At 36.8% G+C, this 24,124-nt stretch overlaps 1 protein-coding gene across 5 annotated transcripts in view; it reads right to left on the bottom strand.

The window, feature by feature from the left end:
* alk (ALK receptor tyrosine kinase) overlaps positions 1-24,124 on the bottom strand; it is a 1,762,427-nt gene that overhangs the window by 40,306 nt on the left and 1,697,997 nt on the right. For all 5 annotated transcript variants that reach the window (XM_039748331.1, XM_039748332.1, XM_039748333.1 and 2 more), the window contains 7 exons: positions 22,074-22,205; positions 21,384-21,525; positions 20,923-21,105; positions 18,127-18,225; positions 15,266-15,436; positions 3,420-3,515; positions 2,854-3,040 (listed from right to left, as the gene is read on the bottom strand). In XM_039748331.1, coding sequence (XP_039604265.1) covers positions 2,854-3,040; positions 3,420-3,515; positions 15,266-15,436; positions 18,127-18,225; positions 20,923-21,105; positions 21,384-21,525; positions 22,074-22,205 — 1,010 coding nt within the window. The remainder of the gene's footprint in view (positions 1-2,853; positions 3,041-3,419; positions 3,516-15,265; positions 15,437-18,126; positions 18,226-20,922; positions 21,106-21,383; positions 21,526-22,073; positions 22,206-24,124) is intronic.

The raw sequence follows: 24,124 nt of genomic DNA, 5'->3' as shown, positions 1-24,124 counted from the left end.
TCTGTTAATGAGGTAAAACTTTTCTACCAATATGGAATTCACATATACCTCTGTTACCTCTCTTCTCCTCAAGTGGAATCATTAGCTCAGTATAAAATTTGTAGTAAAAAGAAAAATAATTTTGACAATGAAAATATCAATTTAATGGAATTACATGTAAAAGTGAATGAAAGAGCTTAGCACTCTTTAACTGTATTGTTTCAGTACAATGCAACAAGAGGGAGTGATCCTTTCAAATCAGAATATCAATAAAGCAGTCACTTGTAACAAAATTTCATGTTTATTATATAAATACAGGGGTCCTCGGGTTATGACACAGTTTCGTTCCTGCGACAGTGATGTAAACTGAACTTTGGTGTAAGTCGAAACACACCCCAGCCTAAGTCACTTACCTGTCCTAACAAATTTGCAAAATCATAATCTAGAACATAAAAACACAACTAAGCCACAGAAAATGGAAAAGGACATAAATATACTGTACTCTATACTGTAGTAACAGAAAAAATGACAAAAAATGAGGGTAAAAAAAAATTCCTTACCTTTATTCCTTCTGATCTCTTTACAATGTCTAATTTCACTTCCATTGTGATGGCTTTCCTCTTCTTCGAAGCACTATCATCTGAAGACTCTGACTTTCATTTAGGAGCCATGATAAGGGCCACAAAGTCGCCAAACAAAGCCACACAAATAGAACACTTCCTCCGCACGCAACAAAACTAGTTTGCCAACTCCCTCACTCATATGCTGCGTTACTGCGTATTCCTCTGCTGTGCGCAACCAAACTAGTTTGCCCACATAGTCTGTAAGTACGATGCTAATGGTGTAAGCCAAAACACTCATGTCTCAATTTTTATGGGGGTGAGCTTTGTAAACTCAAAATGTTGTATGTCGAGACGTTGTAACCCAAGGACTCCCTGTAACCACAAATGAAGAATAAATACAGGGAGATAGAGAAACAAAAGTATGAGGTAAATCAATGAAATGTAGCAAACCTTTCTGGGCTTGCTAGAGTCTTGATCCCTGTCTGCCCCAAAGGGTGCATAGTTCACTTACCCATCTTGAAAGCATTCTTTTCCCCTTCCTTCTTTGTCACTCACTATTTTTGTCTCTTTAGTTAAGCCCCTTCTTACTCCTTTCTGAAATCTAAAAGTCCACTTTGGGTTCACAATATTCTTGCCCAGACCATGTGATTACTGCACATGAGTCTTCCAGTGTCCTTAAAAGGAGAGGGTCTACTGTCCCATTACAGTTTGAGGCTGTGCTGACACCTATGGGGACTTAATGCCAATTATTTACTTTTAAAAGTGGGTGAAGGTCCTGATTCTTTTGATCTCGGGCCATTTTATGCCCTTTATCATTCAAGTGCTGTTCCTATCTCCCACTAGCCTTTAAAAATGACCAGTTACCTAATCTAAAATAACAGGAGAATATTACACAGTTATTTCCAGTTCACACTTCATTTCTCTCTGTCTCCTCCTATGGTGCCTTGACTTTTTCACATTGCAAGAGTACAAGCAGAGGCAGTCTTGCTACACTGGCATAGTGATTGTGCATCGAAACTGCTGGTGTATGTTTTCTTTCTCTTTGGGGCTTACTGGGCCATACCCCTGTCATATTCTAGCTCAGAATGACTCTTCCCAACTAGAATAACCACTAGCGAAGAATGTAGGTTTCGGCAAGGAAAAGACACTATCTAAAGACTGCCTATTCCAACCTATTTTATCCTCTAAACTGTTGTCTAATAAACTGTTACTTATGCAGTTACTGAGCCAAAAATAAGACCTTATAAATATCAACAGAATATTAGGTGAAAGAAATGTAAGTCCTTCAATTTATGTCAAATTGCCCAAAATACTTCAAAACAGACCTGTTGCTCACTCTTGTACACTCATATTTGGCCAACCATACTCTTGTCACTCCCCGACTTTTGTCCACTGTAAATCTGTACTGAATCCTTTCAATACTATGCTAACTAGCTCATTCATTTTCCCATTATAAAAAGTACAAAGTTCAAAGATATGAACTTACCTTTAACTGGAAAGGTAGAACTAAGCAAGATCTTAGTCAACCAGATCATAAAGCGTAACCATCGAATTCAGAGTCAAACCAGGCTCAATTAAAGGAAATCAATAATGTGTATAACATACTCTACATCCTGTTGCATTATTGTTTGTGTTCCACCAAAAATGCTATATTTTAATTCCGACCAACAAATCAGAATATTATTTGTATTTGAACGTTGCATGTACAATTTTTGTTATTTATAGTTCAGTTAATCAACAAGAATTTTCTACTTCAAACCATCTGCCTCATGCTCTTCAACTCAATTCCTTAAACTTGCAACATTTATTTTTCAAATTTCTACTTTCCATGTTAACATAGTCTATTGTTATTTGAAACTGCTTCAAAATTACATTTTCCCATATAAAAAGCCTGGGGCATAGAATTAAACAAATTCTCAGGTACAGTGAGGTGAACTGAATAAAATAAATTATACAAAATCCAAATATGTAATACCTCAACTTATACTCTGCATTAAACATAATGATTAAAAAATATACTACAGTACATCACCTTTAGGTTTGGCTGTACACTTAAAAAGAAAGTTGAAAACACCATTAAATTCACTGATCGAATGGCAACCATGTCACCTGCAGATTCTTCATGCTGAAATATGCCATGAGAAACTTTAGCCTAGCACAACCCTGTAACTAATCGAGTTGTCATTATTTGTCTTCTGATCCAGCAGTGAGAAATCTCTGAGTGGCTTGCTAATGAATTAACTTCTGAAAGGCCCCATTTTTTCACCCCTGTTGACTCATTGCAATGTGATGTCATCTCCATATTTCTCACCTGACAAATGAGATATTCCTTCGAGGGACTTCCTTTAGGTCACTGACAGAGGTCGTCTTGCCAGCAAAACAATAGTTAGGGTTGTAGTCAGTCATAATGGTAGACGTTCTCAGTTTGCTTAGTTTGCAGTCAGGACTCTGCAGCTCAAGCTGAATGGATTGCAATTCGGGTTGCTTGCGACGGTATGCTAAAAAAAATAAATAAATAATAAATTATTGTTATTAAAAAATAATAAAAAAAATAAATAAATCTGACATAATCAAACACAAAAATACTCTGAAAAATGAAGGGAACTTTGTATCTGTAGATTTATATCAAGTATACTTTCTAAAAAATAAGATTTGAGATTTTAATGAGTTCAGAGCACTTAAGTAAAATAAAGTGATTACTGTCCTGGTTAAATGTGTCGACTATAAATGTAAATGTTAGCTGCAGTCTTTATTCATTGATATAAATAGCTTTTGTTATAAATGCATATTTAAGACGTAATCCAACATAATATACAGTAGTGTATTACACTGTTAAATAGGTAAAGTACTGTACATTAAAAAGGAGGGTATACTAACCAATCATAATTCCAGAGACAGCCAATAGGAGGAGTGCAATGAGAGCTGACATTGCCACAGAGAGCACCAGTGGTAGTGGAAGGTGGGGCATCTGTTCTGCATTCAAAAATAAAAGAATCACCTTAAGCTTATTGTTGACAAGAAAAAATGCAGTGGGGCAAAATATATAGAGAAGAAAATCAAAAAGGCAGCTGCAGACTAAAAGATAACAGCTTAAGTAACAAACTGTAAGAATGCCATTAAACAAAAAGATTACCCTCATTTTGAGGAACACATGATAAGGATTTCAACAAAATAAAAATAAAAAAACAGAAGAAAGAAGACATATCTGATCATTTAAGTTTCTAGGGTATCAATAGCTTAACATTCAGATAAAACAGAAGCCTCCAATACCTGGAGGTGCTCCATACACACATCATTTCTTCCCATTACTTTGACACCCAAGTTGCACTTGCCATAACCATGACATACTATATTATCATGACATAATCTACGCTCAAGCAGTATTCTGAATGGGATCAGTTTTGATGCTCATTATGGAACAAGAATCAATGCTAACACCTAATTTCTCAGTCAAAAGCACCCTCTTTAGAAGTAATCGTGCAAGTACGTTTCCATTTATTTATTACAGCACATTAAGCGCAAACACCCATTCAACCCAACAAGTTTGTTGTCCTATTCACCTAGGTTATCCAAAATAACATCAAGTGCAGATCTGAAGGTCTCCAAAATCCTACTCTCACCCACATTACTTTATAATTTACTCCAGCGTTTCTCTACATTTACGTATTTGCGACCCGAGTTTTCATAACAGTTTTAATCACGCGCCCCCTAACATTTTTTTTGAAATGTAAATGCATATTTTATTATACCTACTTAACTTTTATCGACATTTATCTAACTCTGTATTTATTTTTCTAGTATCAGAATGTAGTTTAAGTTAATTTGCTTTGGTTTCAACGTTTTTTTTTTCAAATTTTTGATTCTTGTTTTCTTTTTTTCACATCTTCGCCCCCCCTTTTTGTTACTTTGCGCCCCCCTAGGGGGGCCATCCCACATGTTGAGAACCACTGATTCACTCCATGTGTCTATAGATTTCCATGTGAAGAAAAACTTCCTAGCATTTGTATGAAATCTGTCCTTGACAAGTTTCCAACCATGTTCCATTGTTCTTGCTGCTGAATTTATTTTAAAGTAACAGCTGAAATCTACTATACTAATTCCTTCCATAATTTTAAACATTTCAATCATGTCCCCCTCTTAATCTTTGATTGTTTAAACTGAAAAGGTTCAGCTCCTCTTCTCATAGCTCATACCTCAATCTAACCACTCTTCTCTGGACTTTTTCTACCCCTGTAAATATTTTTCATAATCTGAAGACCAAAACTGACCACAGTCAGCTGAGGTGTTGCTACTGCGCTATATAAATTAAACATAACCTCCCTTGACTTGTACCCCTCACATAACAGTTTTGATTACTGTACTTCTGTGCACTGTTTGGATGTAGATAGTGGCGACTCCACTATGACTCCCAGGTCCAAATTGTGCTTTCAGAAGTTTCAGCCCTCTGTACATTTAAATCTAACATTTTTACTTAATGTAGTACAGTAATCCCCCGCTCTATCGCGGTTCAGCTATCGCACCCCCGCTACATCGCAGATTTATTAATACTATTATTATCACTAGGGGGCTCCCCCCCTGCTCGCTTTGCTCGCCCACCCCCTCGTTTGGTTTACCGGATAAACAATTTAAAGAGATTGTTATTTTCATGGGAATTGTTACATATGCATTTTTTTCATTTTTACTTTAAAACTTTTGTAAAAACAATATTTGTTCTTTATTTCCTGCCCCGGGCGTGGTTAAATCTCTTTCTCGCAGCACTTATAACACTTCCCGCATTGTAAAGTGGGGGGGTCTGAACACACGCTATCAGAAGGGGACAGATTAGCTACTGGCTTTGTGCTGCTTATGCCAAGATTGCTGTTCTGTTTGGAAGGAGGAGGAGTGGCGTTTGACGGCTGAACGCACGCTAAGGAGAAGTGCTCCGATCTGGTCATGATCGCTTTGCTCAAACCCAACCTCCCCCTCCCCCTCCCACGGAGGCACGCTACGCTCCGCCACTTCGTGTTGTGAAGGGGGGAGCTGAATGCATGCTAAGGAGAAGTGGACTTTGTGCTGGCTCTGGGCTGCATCTGCCAAGATTCTTTTTCAGCTTGTCGCTCTGCGTGTCAATCATTTAAAAGCCTGAACAGCAGCTCTTATCCTGTCACATTGCCTTGTCTTGCATGAAGTTAAAATGTTTTATAATAGAGAGATGTTACTCATATCCTTAGCCCGACATCCACATATCATATGTGTTTACAAAGTAGCCTATGTTTTAATAAGTTTACATGTGTTTAAAGCATGTGGGATCTGTATTTTAAGGCTTAAACTATAAAAAAAAAAATGTGGTCTTTCTATATCGTGGATTTTCACCTATTATGGGTGGGTCTGGAATGTCTGGTTTGGTATCATTTGCAAACTTAAGCAGCATATTAAATATATTCTTGTCCAGATCTTGCATGTATATTAAAAACAGAAGCAGGCCCAGCACTGATCCCTGAGAGACACCACTTTGAAAACTGCCTAATTTGGAAAACATTCCCCTCAATATAACCCTTTGCTTCCTGTGTTTGAGCCAATTTTGTAGCCACCTACGCTTACCTACACATTGTGCCCTGAATACCCACTTATTTTATTTGATTACTAACCTTTCATGTAGTATCTTATCAAAAGCCTTCTGAAAATCAAGATAAATCATATCATATGCCCCTCTCTTATTGTATGTTGTTGTTGCTTCCTCAATGAATTCCAGCATATTAATAAAACATGACCTTCCTCGTCTGAGCCCTTGTTAACTATTTGGTAATACACACATTCTAGGGATGTGCTGCTGGATCTTTTCTTTACTAATTGCTTCCATTTCTTTACCTTTGATGCACATTAAACTTCCTGGCCTATAGTTACTTAGATCAGCCTAAGCCTCCTTTTTATACAATAGTTTGCTTGCCTCTTGTCTTTAGCAATTTCCCCAGTGTGCAGAGATCTTTGAAAATTATGAACAAAAGTATTAAATATGTACTCACTGAATTTCTTAGGCAATTAAGGATACAAGTTATCTGGTCCCAGTGACTTCTTAGATTTTTGCCTATTTAATCCAAGCAGTACTTCTCCCTCTATAATTTACAAGCTGCTAACTATCTACGCCACAGGAGCTGTTTTTAGAGTGCATGGCCCTACAGGTGTTTTGCTGTCACCTCTCTTAATGCAAATTTGAATAATGAAACTAATCCATAATTAAAGACTCTATTTTATGAAAGATCAGTTTGAAAATTCACTCAGGGGTTTGCAAAACTGTTTACAGTAGGCTGTATTCAATGAAACTGAACAAAAATGGAACTTTCCTGACAAATAAGAGTGCCAAATGTCAACAAAGTCAGTCCATTGGAAGCTGAGTTGTGTCATGAAGACAGAGAGACGGACAGGACAACCACAGTAGCATTTGCAAATGCACCTAAATATATGACTTGTCTGTTAAATTGCATAAAAACCATAAAATATTTTCAAATAGAGTTGTCAAAGCCAGTTATATTATGCTGTATAATTAAAGTGTGTCGTACATCTCTCTACAACCAGATTAATGGCAATAAACTATGGGTACATAAAACATCAGCTTTATTATGAAAATCAGTCAATGTCATATAAAAGCAACACAGACAGACTTTACTTTTACATGACTGATATGCATAAAGATGTAATATAATTTAAAGGAATGCCTATACTCCAAATGGTGACTCTGCTCCATACAGTTTCTAACTCCAGCAGGTCTGGACAAACTGGAGCAACCCTTCAACAAGTAAGCTGTTTTCAGAGTGCTAAACAAATCCAGAAGCATAAAGGCAAGTTTAAATTGATATTTAAAAAAATGTAATGCATTGATGTGGAGATGTCGTCTTCTTCTATTACTACTAGTCCTTTGGAGAAACCCTGTAGCTTTAGGGATTCTGCTTATTGCTAATTGTTATGGAGCTCAAAGAAGCAAAGTAGACCCATAGAAACACTCTGTATATAAACTGACCAAATATCTACAAGTAAAGGGGTATCTTTACTTAGAGCATTGAAGTTTTTGGCTACAAGAGAAACAGAACAACTGGTTTTATGTCAAACTAACTGAGCAAAAAGAACCTAGACTAGTAAGATTTTAGCTCAACAAATACTTAAAAAGGAAGCATCTGTAGAGGTTAACAATACAGTTGGAACTAAAGTTATTGAGCATAAATAAATAATTGACATACGTAATTAACACCTGGGGGGTCCTATGGCTAAACTTAGGAAATTTGGTATAAGCAGCGCTCTGAGAATTGTAAACATTTCATCAACATCACATGGCAGTGATTTCCTATTTTTGTTTTCACCATAGACTAACATACATTTGTATGGAAGCTGCAAGGAAGTCAGGAACATATGCAGGTTTTTATTTGTTCCAAAACACACAAATTGAAAAAAGTAATTGTAAACATATGCAGGAATATTGTAAAAATATCCACTGACCAAAGGGTGAGAAATATTTTGATTAATGGAACTTGTTTACCAAGGCTTTACGTGTGTAAAGGTGACAAAATATTTTAGAAAAATAAATACAGGGGGTCCTCGGGTTACGACACAGTTCCGTTCCTACAACAGTGATGTAACCCGAATTTTGGTGTAAGTCGAAACACACCCTAGCTTAAGTCACTTACCTATCCTAATACATTTGCAAAATCATAATCTAGAACATAAAAACACAACTAAGCCACAGAATAGGACATAAATATACTGTACTATACTCTGTACTGTAGTAACAGAAAAAATGAGTGAAAAAAAAATCCTTACCTTTATTCCTTCTCACGTCTCATGTTTTTAAAGTTTTTATGGGAGTGAGTGCTGTAAACTCGAATGGTTGTATGTTGAGACAACTAAAAACCTATGTATGTTACTATTTTTTTTTCATCAGTACACTTCTGATGATGCATATAGGCTATTCATACTTGAACGCACCTCTTCCCACCTCCAGGACAAAACCTTAAAGACTGTTCAGTGAGCAAAGTATAAGAACCACAAAAATACATTCATTTTTTTGTTTTGAAACACAATTAACTTTATAACTAGACGTTGCACGCTCACACACACCTCAATGGAATCCTTTTTTTCTTTTCAGTAAACGCCGTCAGATCTTATGTGCTGAAACTGCTAAACATTCTAGTTTCCTTGGTTTCTGTGGCTGTAGACAATATTAAGCCACATATTCACAAGTAATACAAACCGACCGCCTAACAGTAATGAAAATGAAAGAACAATTCAAGCATTCTCATACTCATGAACTTCAATAATATTATTATTCCAGTTAAAGTCAGTGGGTCAATTGTATCAGCATACTAAATTGGCAATGTTATTCTCAACATATGAGAGAGGTACTTGTGCTTTGGAAATGTCACACTCACTAACCTGCAGTTTAGAAAAAGGTATGTAGTAAGCGCACATACATCCAGATTTAATTGGGGTCACTTTTCCAATTAAAGCAAGTGAGACAGGCAGTTTAGAGAAAGCTTATTGTAATAGCCAGCATTGTCAAACTAAAGATCGGAGGGATCTGGACAGCTGATTGACAGCAGGCTCTTCACAAGTGTGCAGAGGAACCCCTGGAACTTTCTCGTTATAAATTTTAAGTCTGAGAAGGTTTAAGAAAGTAGGTGGAGTCTCACATGGCCTTGCAAATGATAACAGAGTAACTAGGAAAAGGGACACGATACGAGATGCTGGATGAATGATGGGGAACCCTGTGAGAGTGGAATAACCAGCCTAGTGACCTGACTGTTATTTTTACACTGCATTTGCGGGTTTGATTCCACTAAAAGACGGCAGTAAACTATTTGTTGTAAAATAAGCACAATCGTTATTAGGCTTAACTTCCACTCAGTTTGTGACTTGGTCTTTCTATCTTGGTGTTCATTACATTATATTAGCAAACTTGCAACTTAGTAAGACTCATGTGCTAAGTGCACAAACACACACATACACTGATGAAACTTATATCTCTGTTCCAATAAAGTGATTGTGACACATGTTTTAGAAAAACTTATACTTACCAGCTTGCAAAAATTCTCCCCACAAGAAAATAAGGGCTAGTCTAACATACATAGAAACAGAAATATATTTGGACCAGAGCCATTTGCAGTCTCAAAAACACACAAAAAAAAGATTCATAGCCAAAACTATATTGTGGATAAATAACCAAAATAATCATCCGGAACATAATTTGTTAAAGCTTATCCAAAAATTTGGATGCAGAATACTACATGCAACTATAGTATCTTAAATAAGAAGGGACTAATTATATGTGATGTGCCTTCATAGTTTTGTGACTAGCAACAAGCCTAAAAACTATAAACAACATGTCCATGACCATGAAAAAAAAAATCAAAAAATAGTGGCAAAAATGGTAAAATGACAGTACAAAATAACCCAGGCAAAAATTATTAATACCTATTAGGGCATTAAAAAATACATGAAGCTTTGATACTGCATAAATTACTGTGGTTACCTTAAAACACCTAGGTGGAGCCTAAACAAAGGTTCAAACCCTGCCCCTAGACCCCCACCACTTCTATTGCCGAATAAACTAATAAAAGATTTTCAATCACAACCAACCATTTAATCAACTGCTAATTTAGAACTGACTTTAAAATATTTCTTATGGTTTACAAAGCCTTAAATAATCTCACTCTTTCCTATATTTCAGAATGCCATTCACCTTACACTCCAAATCGTAACCTTAAATCTTCAAATGAGTGTCTACTTATAATTCCAAGAGCTAAGCTTAAAAGAAGTGGTGAGGTGGCCATCTGCTGTTATGTACCTAAAATCTGAAATAGTTTACTGATAGAAATTCACCAGGCTAATACAGTGGAGCAGTTTAAAAAACTTCTAAAAACACTTTTTAATATGGCTTTCTCGTAGCTTCATTTTAGTTTAATCCTGATATTCTGTATATGCATTTAATTATCATTATCATTCATGGTGGCTCCGAAATCCATACTAACCCCTACTTTCTCTGCTGTTCTCTCTCCATTTTTCTGTGGTGGCTGTCTGTGCCACCACCACCTGATCAAAGCACCGTGATATCCCTACATTGATGGATTAAAAGCCAGAAGTCCACATGACTGTCATCATCAAATTCTTCCATGAGAACCCAGAATACAATGAGGACTGATTGAGGTCATTTATGTTAGGTAGAATGCCTAGTGGGGGCTGGATGGTCTTGTGGCCTTGGAACACCTGCAGAATTTTTTTTTTCTCTAGCCATCTGGGTTTTTAAAATTTTTTTTTGTGCTCCCTGGCCATCGGACCTTACTTTATTCTATGTTAATTAATAATGCCTAATTTTATTTTTTAATATATTTTGTCTTGTTTCTCTTTCTTCATCCTGTAAAGCACTTTGAGCTACATCATTTATATGAAAATGTGCTACGTAAATAAATGATGTTGTTGTTGTCTTTTTGTGTAAATCAACTCCTCCTCCACTAAGTTCAGCTGTCATTTATTTATTTCTGAGTTTGTGAGGCACACAGTGCAACGTGTTCTATTTCATGATGTGGTAGGGAAAAGTACTTCACTTGAGATTAGAATTGGTTTCTGGTTGATGGCAGAATGAACACACAACCATGACTTAAGTTTCTTAAATATCATAAAAATTTAGTTTGCTATTTTTGAGTACAATTAGAAATAGACTAAAAGAATGTGAAACCCTGAAGTCCCAGAGATCCTCTTGGACTGAACCCACCCACACAGTCATAAAAGGGTTTTACTGCAGGCCTCTGCTCTTTGCATACTATCTAATGTTAGTGGTATGAACAGATGGTATACTGAATTATATTTGATTTTATGTTGTCTTGATGATTCTGCACAGCAGATGGCTTTACCTTATTTTACCTTAACCATCACCCTGAGCATGTTTAATTTATTATTGCAAGCAACCCTTAATTGGATTAAGTGGATGTACTCTATAGATAGACATACAGTAAGTGTAATGGGGAATAGAGCTTACCCTGACAGTAATGGGCACCACCCTGGATGGGGGTGGCAGTCCTTCAAAAGGGCACACATGCCCATACTCACTAATGCGAGGCCCATTTAGAGCCCTCAACTAAAAATACTCCTTGTAATGTGAAAGAAAACATGAAGCACACAGGGAAAAAACTAAGCAGACACATGCAAACTCCACAAAGGCAGCAGACAGTCAGAATTATAGTACTTTGCAGTTGTGAGGCAAAAGCCTTGATCAATCTCTGCCTGTGTGTTGCCTATGTTTAGTATGCAATAATTTTCAGTTTCTCCATTTGTAGCTTCAACTAAGGCTGCATAATGCCATTCATTACCACTGTGGCTGCGGCCAGTTCCACTAAAGTTGGAAACAAGGCCAGGAGAAATTATGGATGGAGAATTAATTGCAGGGCATAATAAATACACTCCACATGCACTTATTTCCCCCTTGATGAAATAAGTATATGTTTCTATCAGTCTATCGGCCTGTCTATCTCTATATCAACATGCCACCCATTTAATCATATTCAGTTTTTTTAATTTGTTTCCATATATTGTGGTGCCCTCACCATTTACTGCTTCTTTTGGATGTGATAGCCATTTTTAAGTCCGCTTTTCAAAAATCAAAAACTGATTCCCCATGGTCACCATTGGGGCCACAGAAAGTACCATCGACATTGGCAATAGATATGTAAAAATGACTACCTGCCATAAACAACAAATCCACCATATAACCTATATCTAGGTACAGGCGGGTCTCAGGTTATGGTTGTCTTGATTAAAGGCAATTCTGCAGATACGAACGAGCACATGAAACTCAAAAATATCTATTCTCAACTAAATTGCAATGAATTTTCAACTAGCAACTTGTGTTTTTTACCTACAGATGAAGCAAACTAGCTTCCGCATGGATGAATACAAAGCAGCTACTATTGATACTGAGGCATAGTACAGTGAAGTTCATATTTTGTCACCCTGTGTGCCATCACAAGGACTTTAGCTGCTGGGAGGGAAAAGAGACACCCTGAGCAGTTCTACAGCATGTTTCTCACAATTGTCAGTTTACATATCGATGATTAAAATGATATTTTGTGTCATGTAAAGTATGATGTTATTCCTTTACTGTCATTAATAAGCTTGAAACATCTTTCTGTAAAATAAAGCATTTGGGGATGGAGAAAGTGCTCCCCTCGGTAATATCACAAGACCAAACTGGATTTATTAGGGGCCGACACTTATCTTCAAATCTTCGACGCCTGTTTAATGTAATATACTCACCAACTAAATCAAACACCCCAGAAATATTATTATCATTGGATGCAAAAAGCATTCGACATGATTGAATGGAAATACCTTTTACTACATTGGAGAAGTTTGGGTTTGGCCCGAACATTTGTGCATGGATTAAATTACTGTATACTAACCCAGAAGCCTCAGTTTGCATCAATAACATTTGCTCAGACTACTTTAAACTAGAACGTGGCACAAGACAAGGATGCCCTTTGTCACCACTGCTGTTTGCAATTGCCATTGAACCACTGGCAATACATTGTCGAAATACTGATCAGATAAAGGGATTAGCAGAGAAGGACTGGAACAGAAAATCTCATTATATGCAGATGACATGGTACTGTATATATCGGACCCAGAAAATTCTGTGCCTGCAGTCTTAGCAGCACTCAGAATTTCAAAAGATCTCTGGTCTCAGAATTAATCTGAATAAAAGTGTACTCTTTCCAGTGAATTCTCAAGCATATAATATTAGATTAGACACCCTACCTTTTATCATTACAGAACAGTTTAAATACCATGGGGTAAACATCACAAGTAAACATAAAGCTCTATATCAACAAAATTTCGCCGTCTGCATGGAAAAAATTAAACAAGACTTGCATAGATGGTCAACTCTTCATCTCACACTAGCTGGAAGAATTAACACTGTTAAGATGAATATTCTTCCTAAGCTCCTTTTTTATTTTAAAACATCCCAATATACATTAATTAAATCATTCTTTAAGCAATTAGATTCAACAATAACCTCATTTATTTGGAATTCAAAACATCCACGCATCAAAAGAGCGACCCTACAAAGACAAAAGGCAGAAGGCGGCATGGCTCAACCTAACTTCCAGTTTTATTACTGGCGATAAGAACCTGGACACAAACAGAAGAACATACACAGGCTTGGACCGCAATAGAAGTAAAATCCTGCAGTACTTCTTTGTATTCCCTGCTCTGCGCTTCAATAAATACACGTTATCGGCAATACACTAATAACCCAATTGTGCTCCACTCACTTAGAATCTGGAACCAATGTAGAAAGCATTTTAAGACGGAGAAGCTTCTATCTGTGGCACCTCTGCAAGAGAACCACCTCTTTCAACCTTCACAAACATATGCAGTTTTAATATCTGGAAAAAATTTGGAATTAACTTGCTTAGAGATCTTTATATAGACAACGTCTTTGCATCCTATGAACAATTACATTTCAAATTTAACATTCCAGCTACACATTTCTTTCACTATCTTCAAATCAGGAACTTTGTTAAACAGAACCTTCCAGATTTTCCTCATCTTGCACCCTCATCCACGCTGGAAAAAATATTGCTCAATCTTAAGGAATTAGACTCTATCTCTACAATATATAAAATCATTTTACAATTCCTTCCTTTCAAAGATTCAAGAGAACACTAGGAAAAAGATCTCTCAATTAATATATCAGAAAAGGAGTGGAAAGTAGCAATGCGGAGAATTCACTCGAGCTCCATATGCGCAAAGCATACAATTATACAACTCAAAATTATATATCGAGCACATCTGTCTCGACTAAAACTCTCCAAAATGTTTCCAGGACAAGATCCAACCTACGAACGTTGCAACCAAGCCCCAGCCTCACTAGGTCACATGTTCTGGGCCTGCACCAAATTAACATTATTCTGGACAAAAATGTTTAATTACCTCTCAGACAGCCTTGGACTCACAATCCCTCCTAACCCATTAACAGCTGTGTTTGGGGTTCTTCCAGAGGGGCTTAAAGTAGAGAAGGACAAACAAATTGTGATTGCATTCACTACACTGTTGGCACGCAGACTCATTCTGAAAAACTGGAAGAACCCAAACTCTCCTCTTTTAAGTCAGTGGGAAACTGATGTGTTATATTATTTGAAGTTGGAAAAAATCAAATACTCAGTTAGAGGATCCGTACAGACTTTTTCAAAACATGGCAGGATCTAATCAGTAATATTTTAAAATAAGTATATAAAGCACAGAGAATTTATTAATTTAGGTATGTTTACAAGCCTTAAATTTTACGACGTTTGGCTTGCTCTCTCTCTCAGGGGTGGGGATCGATCTGTTCTTAACTCAATTCTTCTTTTTGTAAAATCTTGATTGCTTTGTATGGATTGTAATAAAATTAATAATAAAAAAATAAATAAATAAAGCATTTTGCCAGTGTCCCTTTAACAGACATTTTATTGTACAAATTCCAATTTAAACACAAAATTGAGTTATAGACGGTTACAACCATTTAGGTTAAAAACAAAGAAACAAAACCCATTCATAAATGAAAACCTGCCTGTATATGTTATATTGTGCACTTGCCATTTATCTTATTGAATTGCTTTCACACAACCACTGATGATTCCACCCAACGTTCTTGTTATGCTACACTTCAGCCAAGCCCAACTAATACACAAGAAAGACTGAGAGCTTGTTTGAGTCTGTACCTTTACTCATATTCTGCTTGATGCACGTAGACTGGTCAGGAGCCAGGATGAACCCTTGTTCACAGTAGCACACTGGTACTGGTGGCTCTCCGGTAAGATGGCATTCATTAGATTCACAGTGACTACAGTTTAAAGCCAGCTGGATAAGCACTTCTCCATGGCTCTCTGAACCTGTGTGGATGTCATATTGACAAGTCAAATAAAGAAGGACAAAAAGAAAAAGAGAACAAACAGAGAAGGCAACCAAAATGGGAATTCAATATCAAAGAGAGTGAGAGTGAGAAAAGACATAGACAGGATGCAAGATATTGATTCCTCTTTAAAAAGGTGATGCAAACCATCCATTCTGATGTTTTTTTATTGGCGTATGAAACAAGCAAAGGAAAAAAAGTTGTGTTAAAGTCAATATGAAACATTTCACCAGGTCATTGAGAAAGTCATCAATTCACATAATGGAAAAATTATGTAAATCCAGTGAAAAGAGCCTTTCTAGAATATTTTCTTTCACCCCTTACTATTATAGTGTAACAGAATGTTTTATTTTCTGCCATCTAAGTAGCAGAAGGTCACCTTCCTCCCTGTCCGCACATTTTTTTGTAATTTTTTCTTAGACAGACGGTTCAGTGCATTTGAAAATCAATAGGAATAAACTTGAGAAGGGTGTTTTTCTTTCATTGTTTTTTGTTTTCCTGTCTTTATCCACAGGTCTATGTGCCTTGTGGGGGTATTAGTGGAACTCTCGTTTTCTTTACCCTCCCATTCTCTTTAAAGTGGCCTTCAACTTTTATCCTCCACTGTTTTTCTATAAATAATGAAGACATGCTTGCTTCTTCTGGCTTTCACTAATCTCTACCTCTGTTATTATACCTGTCTCTCTCTCAGAGTGATTCATTGACTGTGGATTTATACAAATGTGTTTTTTAATGCCCTTGCTGTAATTTGTGAATTGTTAAACTGTCACGATGGAAACTATAATTTATCTGCTAATTCTATTTTGAATTGTAACCTTTTCAAACTCATTTTAATCACTTACTTACAGGTGCTGCATAAAATAAAAATGAGCTCACTGATTGATTGAGTTTCTATGTTCTATGGGAGAAAGCCCAAGCATTTAGAAGATTTTCCAGAAAGCAAACTCGATATAAAAAAAAGAAAGAAAGGGAGAACAAACAATATATTCAAACATACTGTTTAAGAGATACAGTAAAACCTGTATTCCGTTTTGTAACAAAGCACTCCATTTATATAGTGTTTTGGCAAGAAAGGTTATTTTGATTATTTATTTTGTTGTATTGATGGTAAATCTGTCCTAAGACACTAACTCTACAAAATGCATTCTAAAATTATTTTAATTTAAGTTAGTTGTGATCATGTATAACATTCAAGCAATTGCTACAGTAAATTTTAAAAATGAAACTAAAGGAGGAGCATGATGGCCGTACCGGTGTGTGTCAGGATTTGGCTGGAGCTCTACTCCTAGTAATTCTTTTTATCCTCACACTCTTCTATCTCCAAACACATGATGGGGAGGGCAAGAAAGGCAGAAGAGCGAGCTAAATGGCAGAACTCTCCATCCTGCCTTGGTGAATATGCCAAGCTAAAGCTCCTGGGGTAATATGTGAGATTTTGTGCTTAGTTTTTGCCTTCGCTTTAATCATATGATTTCTTGGATGCACGCATTGGTTCATGTTTAGGATTATCTGTCTGGTTTTGTATTATGCTGTTGTTTTGTGCTTCTTTGACACTTTTGCCTTATTCTTTTGTTTTTACTCTATATAACCTATATTAGTAAATTAGTATTTTTGTATAATGTCATTCTTGTTAGCCAACTTGTCCAGATCTACATCTCAACATATGTCAGACTGCTCATTCTTTTACAGCTATGTTTGATCAGGGGATACCGATTTTCTCTCTCTCTACCCTTCTACACATAAGTGGAAAAATTTAAATACACTTTTAGCAGTTTAATACATTAAGTATATTTTATTATAGCGTGCTTATATTGCAATTGCAGAGTGTGGTACGCCTTAAACAGAATCAGCTCACTGTTAAGAAAGCACACTCTTGTAGTCTGAAACCCAGTTAGTCAGTTAGTTGAGCCAGTGGAGTTCTCCTTTAGCTTGACAGGACAAGACAGGTAGGAACCCAGCTACATTGGTGCTATGATCTGCAATTTCCAAAGAGAGATGGTGTGAGAAGCACCTCATTGTGGAGTGTTAGATTTGGTGAGAGTAGAATATAGCCGGGCTTAAATGGAATAAGTCTGCCATAAAGAAGAAACACCCTCGCAATCAAGATCTGATTAATCACTTGAGCTAATGGAGTTCTTCTTTTGTTTGACTGGTAAAGACAGCCGCATTCTGTACTCTACGTAGGGGCATAGATCTAAAATTGCATTCTGGCTCAGAGGTGGGACGCACTGTAAAGGGAGTTGAGGAAAGCCGGTTACATGAGCCTTTACCAGCCATAATACTGTGTATTTTCTGAGTGTTATGGCTAAGTACACATTTCCTCTTCTTCCACACATGATCATGCACATACTGTAACTATACCATTAGTAAGATGTCACTGTAAATTCACTGTAATATGGAGTAGTTACTTTATAGCAAAGCAGGTAAATTACTGAGTAATGACAGTGTAAGTACACTTTAATAACAGACACTTGACCAGACAATATGAAGTGCTGCCCCAATTTTTATTATAGAATTATCTACAAATCAGCCAACCATTAGGTGACTGACAGGTGAGAAAAAGTGTCACAAACATTAAGCTATTTTAGCTCTTAATGAAATGATTTTGTTTACAAAGAAGGCAAACTCAACTGTGGCTACACATTAGTGCTTCTTGTCAAAATAATATACCTTTTAGAGGAGGATGAAAAAGGATGCCTTCTGGACTAAGATAGGAGATGCCATCTTCCCCATCCTGTTCAGGATCATTGAGTATTGAGGTGTTACCTCCTGGAGACAAATGCAACAGAATACAGAAACTTGTCAGCTAATACACTTTACATAACCATTTACCTATAACAACTTTACAAGAACTCATTAGAAAATAAAATTAAATAATGTAAACACCGCCTGCTGAAATGCAGCTGGCAAACTGTCTGATGTAATTTCTCTTCATGGCTATTTAATTAAACCATAGTGTGGACTATGGCCGGCAGCTTATCCAGGCCAATACCCCCAAGCTGCCAGGTGGAGTCCTCCCTGTAACGTGGAGATGCCCTGGGTTCCAGCAGAGCATCATGTACCTTGGAGTTTCCCTTCACAGCCCTGCTGGATACCATGGGGACCACCAGGGGACGCTGCAGGGAGGCACAGGGACTTCTATTTGCCTCATAACCTGGAAGTACCTCCCAGTCGAGGGGACAGAAGCAATGTTGTACTTCCGGGTTAAAGAGAGTTTTCACCTGACCCGAAAGTGTTAACAGTCACATGGACTGAGGGACAGAAACACTTCCGGGTCGAGAAGTATAAAGGGACTATGGATAACCCCAGCAGCCAGGCCGGAGTGGAGTATTGATTGTTTATTGTATTATTTATTGGAGTAGTGTGGAATAGTGGTGCTTGTGCACAGTATTATAATGAAAGTTAAAAATATTGGACTTATATCAGGTGTCTGACGTGTCATCGGAGGGTTCAAGAGGTGCCTATATAGCGCCTTTATTACAATAGCAAGAATTAAGTAAGTACAGGTTTGCAGTCTCTGTGTCTTTCATGATTGCTTCATCCTAGTTTATGTTACATTAGTGTGGAGTAACATATAACTTAGAGAAGGTTCAGTGTCTGAATGAATAGTCACAACCAGCAATGAATATACGTAGAAAAGTGTATAATCATGCAACATCTTTCTTATTAGTACCAACACAATAATTTCTCCATTTTCTATTGGTAGCCCAGAGTTTAGCAATGATATCTCACAGCAGAATGTTGGGTCTGAGTCCCAGTCCAGGCACTCTCTGGTGTGGTGTGTGCATGTTCTTTCTATGCCTACATGGGCTTTTATTTTCTTTTTCTATGCTTTTCCTTCCACATGCTGAAACTTCTCAGATTTACTTGGTGAGCATTATTTGGACATGTATGAGTGGGTGTGGGATTGTGCATGTGTGTGTCCTCTAATGGACTGTGATCACGACAGATTTTTATTGTTCCTTACTTGAGTCCAAGCACCAGCCCTCAAACGTTAAAATGGATTAAGGTGGCTTGTTAACAGTACATTGATCCTAATTTAAATTAAAATCTGCAATGATTTAATATATAAGCATATACATTTGTGTTTTATTGGATGATACTTTAATCTTATTTTATATACAGTATATATAAATTCAATTATTCTCAAATCCGCTTATTCAGACTCTTAGGGGGTCAGACGCTTTCCCAGCTGCAAGGCAAAAATTAATCCTAACACAGTGCAATAGTATATAACAAGACACACATATTCCATCCAAAGTTATTCTTCTTGATTCCTGCACTCAGTCCCTTTGATTCAAAAACAACATAATGTATTTTACAAATGGTAAGAATGCTATCAATATTTCGCTCCATTTAACCCTTTACAATTCCTTGTACTTCTGTTTCAAGTAGATGTATTCTACAAAACCACAAACTGGTGCAAACACCACAATATTAACTTCTCATTGTACATCTGTGCTTCTTTGAAATGGCTGCTTTTTCATAACAATGTGAAGAGACGTTATAGGCTTCCACTTTCAAAATGTCCACAACATAAAACAATACAACTACATGTGGGTGTTCATTTGAATAAGTATAACTGCAAACTAAATTGAAGGCCTTTCACTTACTGTCATTGCATAAGAAATAGGGTAATTAGGATTCCATTCGAACAAAGAAATCAAATTAAGGATGAATCAAACCTTTGTGGCTCTTTAATAGCAGCACTAAACACGTGTAACTGCTCTGAATATTCTTACTATGCTTGCATTGGCTTTTCTTCTCTCATTCTGATGACACCTCAGTCATTTATTATAACAACACTCTAGCCATTTTGTCTCTTCAGAGCACAATTTTGATCTTGTGACACCCAATTCAAGAGATGCACGAAATGACTTTGCTGTCTAAGCTAAACATAGCCCTGCCAAGTGGCATCGGGTAAATCAAAACCCCCCCACTGATAAAAACAACTTTCTTTGCAAGAAAGAAATCAAGAATGACTTTGCAGGTCATTGCACTCTTACACTTTACAGTGCTGATTCAATAGGAACGCCAACCACCAATACAATCCATCTCTTGCACATTTTAAAATGACAAAAATCTGCAGGATCTGATTTTTAACGTAGACTTTCATTACTTCTGTGTTAGATTGCCAGTTATCTAAAAGTTTTATAAATCTATGTCTTTCTTACAAAACAATTTTGTATTTGTGTCAAAAGCTTAGGCAGCAGATATTATAAGAAGCAATTAATATGCCACTTGTGAAATATGAGAGCTTATTTACATCTTAGTGGATTTATTGATTATCATACAGGCCTCGGGCCCATCTGAAAATGACACAATATGAAGATTCCTTATTGTGCATAAAATTAAAAATTGATTTAATAGCAGTTGAACATAAGCAGATCACTGACTTTAAACAAATGCACCGTTCACTCAATAAATGACCCGCCAAACGGAGAATTATGGTATACATTAACTTACCAATATAGCCACCTCCACCCCCACCAGTGGAGCAGGCTCCACCACCCCCTCCAAAACCTCCTCGTGTCTGCCAGCCCCATTTTTTGAGGGCCTGGAGACAAGCCTGTCCTCCCAGTGCACCCTTTAACAGGGGTAGCCCACCAGTGACCTTTGGCATCCCATCGTTCCAACCTCCACCACCCCCTGCAACATAAAAAGCAAACAAATTATTTGAAATAGTTTCTGAAATACAGGGAATGCATATCGTACACAGAACATATAATGAATTAATTATGGTAAAACTGTTGACATACAGTACTAATGAAAAAGAAAATCTTGTAAGGATAGATAGATAGATAGATAGATAGATAGATAGATAGATAGATAGATAGATAGATAGATAGATAGATAGATAGATAGATAGATAGATAGATAGATAGATAGATAGATAGATAGTTTATTAATCCCAAGTATACACTTACCTGCTGCTCCAGAAATGCCATTTATGCCAGGTACCTTCGGGTTTCGCTGCAGCTGCTCAGCAGAAATATCAGTTTTGCTGTTGTAGCCTCTTCCGCCTCCACCAGCTGCAATGATCAAGGGCACTGGCACTCCATTCTTAACCTGGAAAGACAAATGCCTTCTGTCATTTTGGAAAGCAGATGGACTTACTGCACACCCTGTACTATTAGAGAGCAAAGTAAAAGGTTTAAGCCACACTAACATACTACTAGTGATCCTTAACAAAATCTTTATTCAAAGTTAGAAACAGGCAGTATTTGTAGTGTGCAATTTGTGTATAATTATGCTCACTTTGAAAATGTACTACTCAGTAAAAAGTTCATGTATCTTGGCTAAAGAAATGAAGGCAAATTATTACAACTGTGAAATGACTTTGTGGTGAGTCACCATTGGTGGAAAATGTTTAATTTAAGTTTGTCATTACCATCAACACTATTATCTTTAAAGCTGTTATGACAAAGGTAATCAATAAACATTTTAAATCTTATACTTCACATTATGTGCATCTCCATTTGTATATCCGAAATGATCTTAATTATTGGATTTGTCAACTCCACAGAGTTTAAAAAAAACAACAAAAAAAAACTTTTATTTAGAAATCCAACTAGAAAAGTCCAATCAATCATGAATCAAGATTTCCAGGTAAATACCATAAAGATGTATGTGGCCCCGCCTCCACCTCCTCCGCCACCAGCCCACTCCTCCACAAACCCCCGGGCTCTGATTTCGCTGTCAATCACTGCAGTCTCTCTTAGACACTCTCTTTTGATTGCAGGGTTCGCCTACAACATAAAAGAACACCAGCAATCAGACATTAAATAGAAACCCATATTTGTCATTCAGAAATGAAAATTTTAGTGATACCATATGGTGTGATTAGGTTGCAGTCCCAGAAATAAAGAAAATATTCATTCTTTTTCAAGAGGATAACTTTGGATGTAAAGAACAGATCCTTTCATACTTTACATTTCTATGTGAATTTCAGTTAAAACAGCAATCTGTATTGCATCTTCGTGCAAAGGCCCAATAAAGAACAAACTTAACAAGTAATTTTACCAATATTATTTTCAGTTTAATTAATCTATGCTTACATACTAGAGACACCTTATATGAAATATAAAGTAAGGATGTTTTTAATGCAAGGACTGGCAAAGTAGATCAATTGGTAATATTAAAATAGTTCAATGTGTGCAAATACAGAGGTGTGCATGGGTGAGCGCTGTGACAGAAATACATCATGTTCAGATTGACTCCTGCCTTGCACCCAGTGTAGCCAAGACTGTTTCCAGCATCCTAGAACTTATAATATCAGACTCAGGTCATCAATAGATGGAAGGATGAGAGCCTTTAAAGCAATCCATGGGTGGAAAATTCTAATTTTCAAGCTGAAAGATAACTGTTTGGACCATAAAGACACTTCTGCTAGTTAGGAGACCCAGTAATTGGGGGCTCCAAATTAATTTTCTCTCAGTTAAACATTCATTGGCAAAATCAGGGGAGAGAGAGACAGAAATGGAAGAGGCGACACACACATTACTCTTGCATGCTTGGATACTAGGGGTGCCAGATCTTCTCAGTATTCTGAATTTTATTGGACATAGATAGCTAGCAAGAAATCAGAGGACCTCTGCTATAGGTCAACAGCTACCATAGTGCTTGACTGCAGTCAAGGGTAATGCTGTGTAGGACTAGTTGAAGGCCAGTATTTTCTCTCCAAGCTATTTGGTAGAGATTCATAGTCAAAGAATAAAATGAATGAACTAGTGCTTCTCTTTTACATTAGTAGTTTTATAGAATCTCTGAAGACACACAGCTTTGATGGCTACTTAGAGACAACAATGGTCATTAAAGGGGTATCTCTAAATCTACTAAAGGAATAGCCTGTTATCTCTGTAGGCACACCTGAAACTGGAAGTAAATCTAAGGCTTGACATGATTAGGTTTAAAAGAGAAAGAATGAGTCTTTAGTCCAGTCTTATCCATTCCTTTGGCAGAGGGAATGCTAAATCAGGAAAATGGCTTCTCTGATAAAGATAACCAACCACCAAAACCAAAAAGAAAACTTGCAATTGGAAAATTAAAAGAAAGATGTTAAAAAAACTGGATGGCCCTTCCCTCATTTGCACTAGGTTTTTCTTTGAAGAATAGTGATCAGTCCAAAGTGTAAAAATCCTATGGAATGTGCAACCATCTATTATATTAAGGGTGACAAATTCAGATCATTTAGAGCTGCAGGGGCAGCATGTTTTCATTCTAGCCACTTCCTCCTTTAATAACCAATTACTGCTGGTAATGGAATACATAATGTTGCTTGGATTTTAACTGACTTGCATTTTAATTTTTCTTAAACCAGCTGCCAAACAATGAGAACAATGACCTGCAATGACCTGATCCCATGTGCCCATATATGTTCAGCATACAATACCTGTCTCAGTAAAATGTTAGAAAGGAAAAAGGGAAGGTCTGAGAAAATAAAGCACTAACAAGTGAATTGTTAAACATGTTGAAGTAAAAATGGTGGCCATCCAGGACTGTTTGAGACCACTGGTCAATGTAGGCAACATAAATGTGGATTGAGATGACATTAAAAAAAGAACACCACATGTAAAACAGTGTTACTGGTTAACCTGAATGTGGCCTACTTTAGATAATATAATAATCAGTACTGTGTAGTGAAAGCAGCCACTACGATATACTAATT

Source organism: Polypterus senegalus, chromosome 3 (genome assembly GCF_016835505.1).
Source record: "Polypterus senegalus isolate Bchr_013 chromosome 3, ASM1683550v1, whole genome shotgun sequence".
NCBI lineage: Eukaryota > Metazoa > Chordata > Cladistia > Polypteriformes > Polypteridae > Polypterus > Polypterus senegalus.
This window is presented reverse-complemented; position numbering and strand designations above follow the sequence as displayed.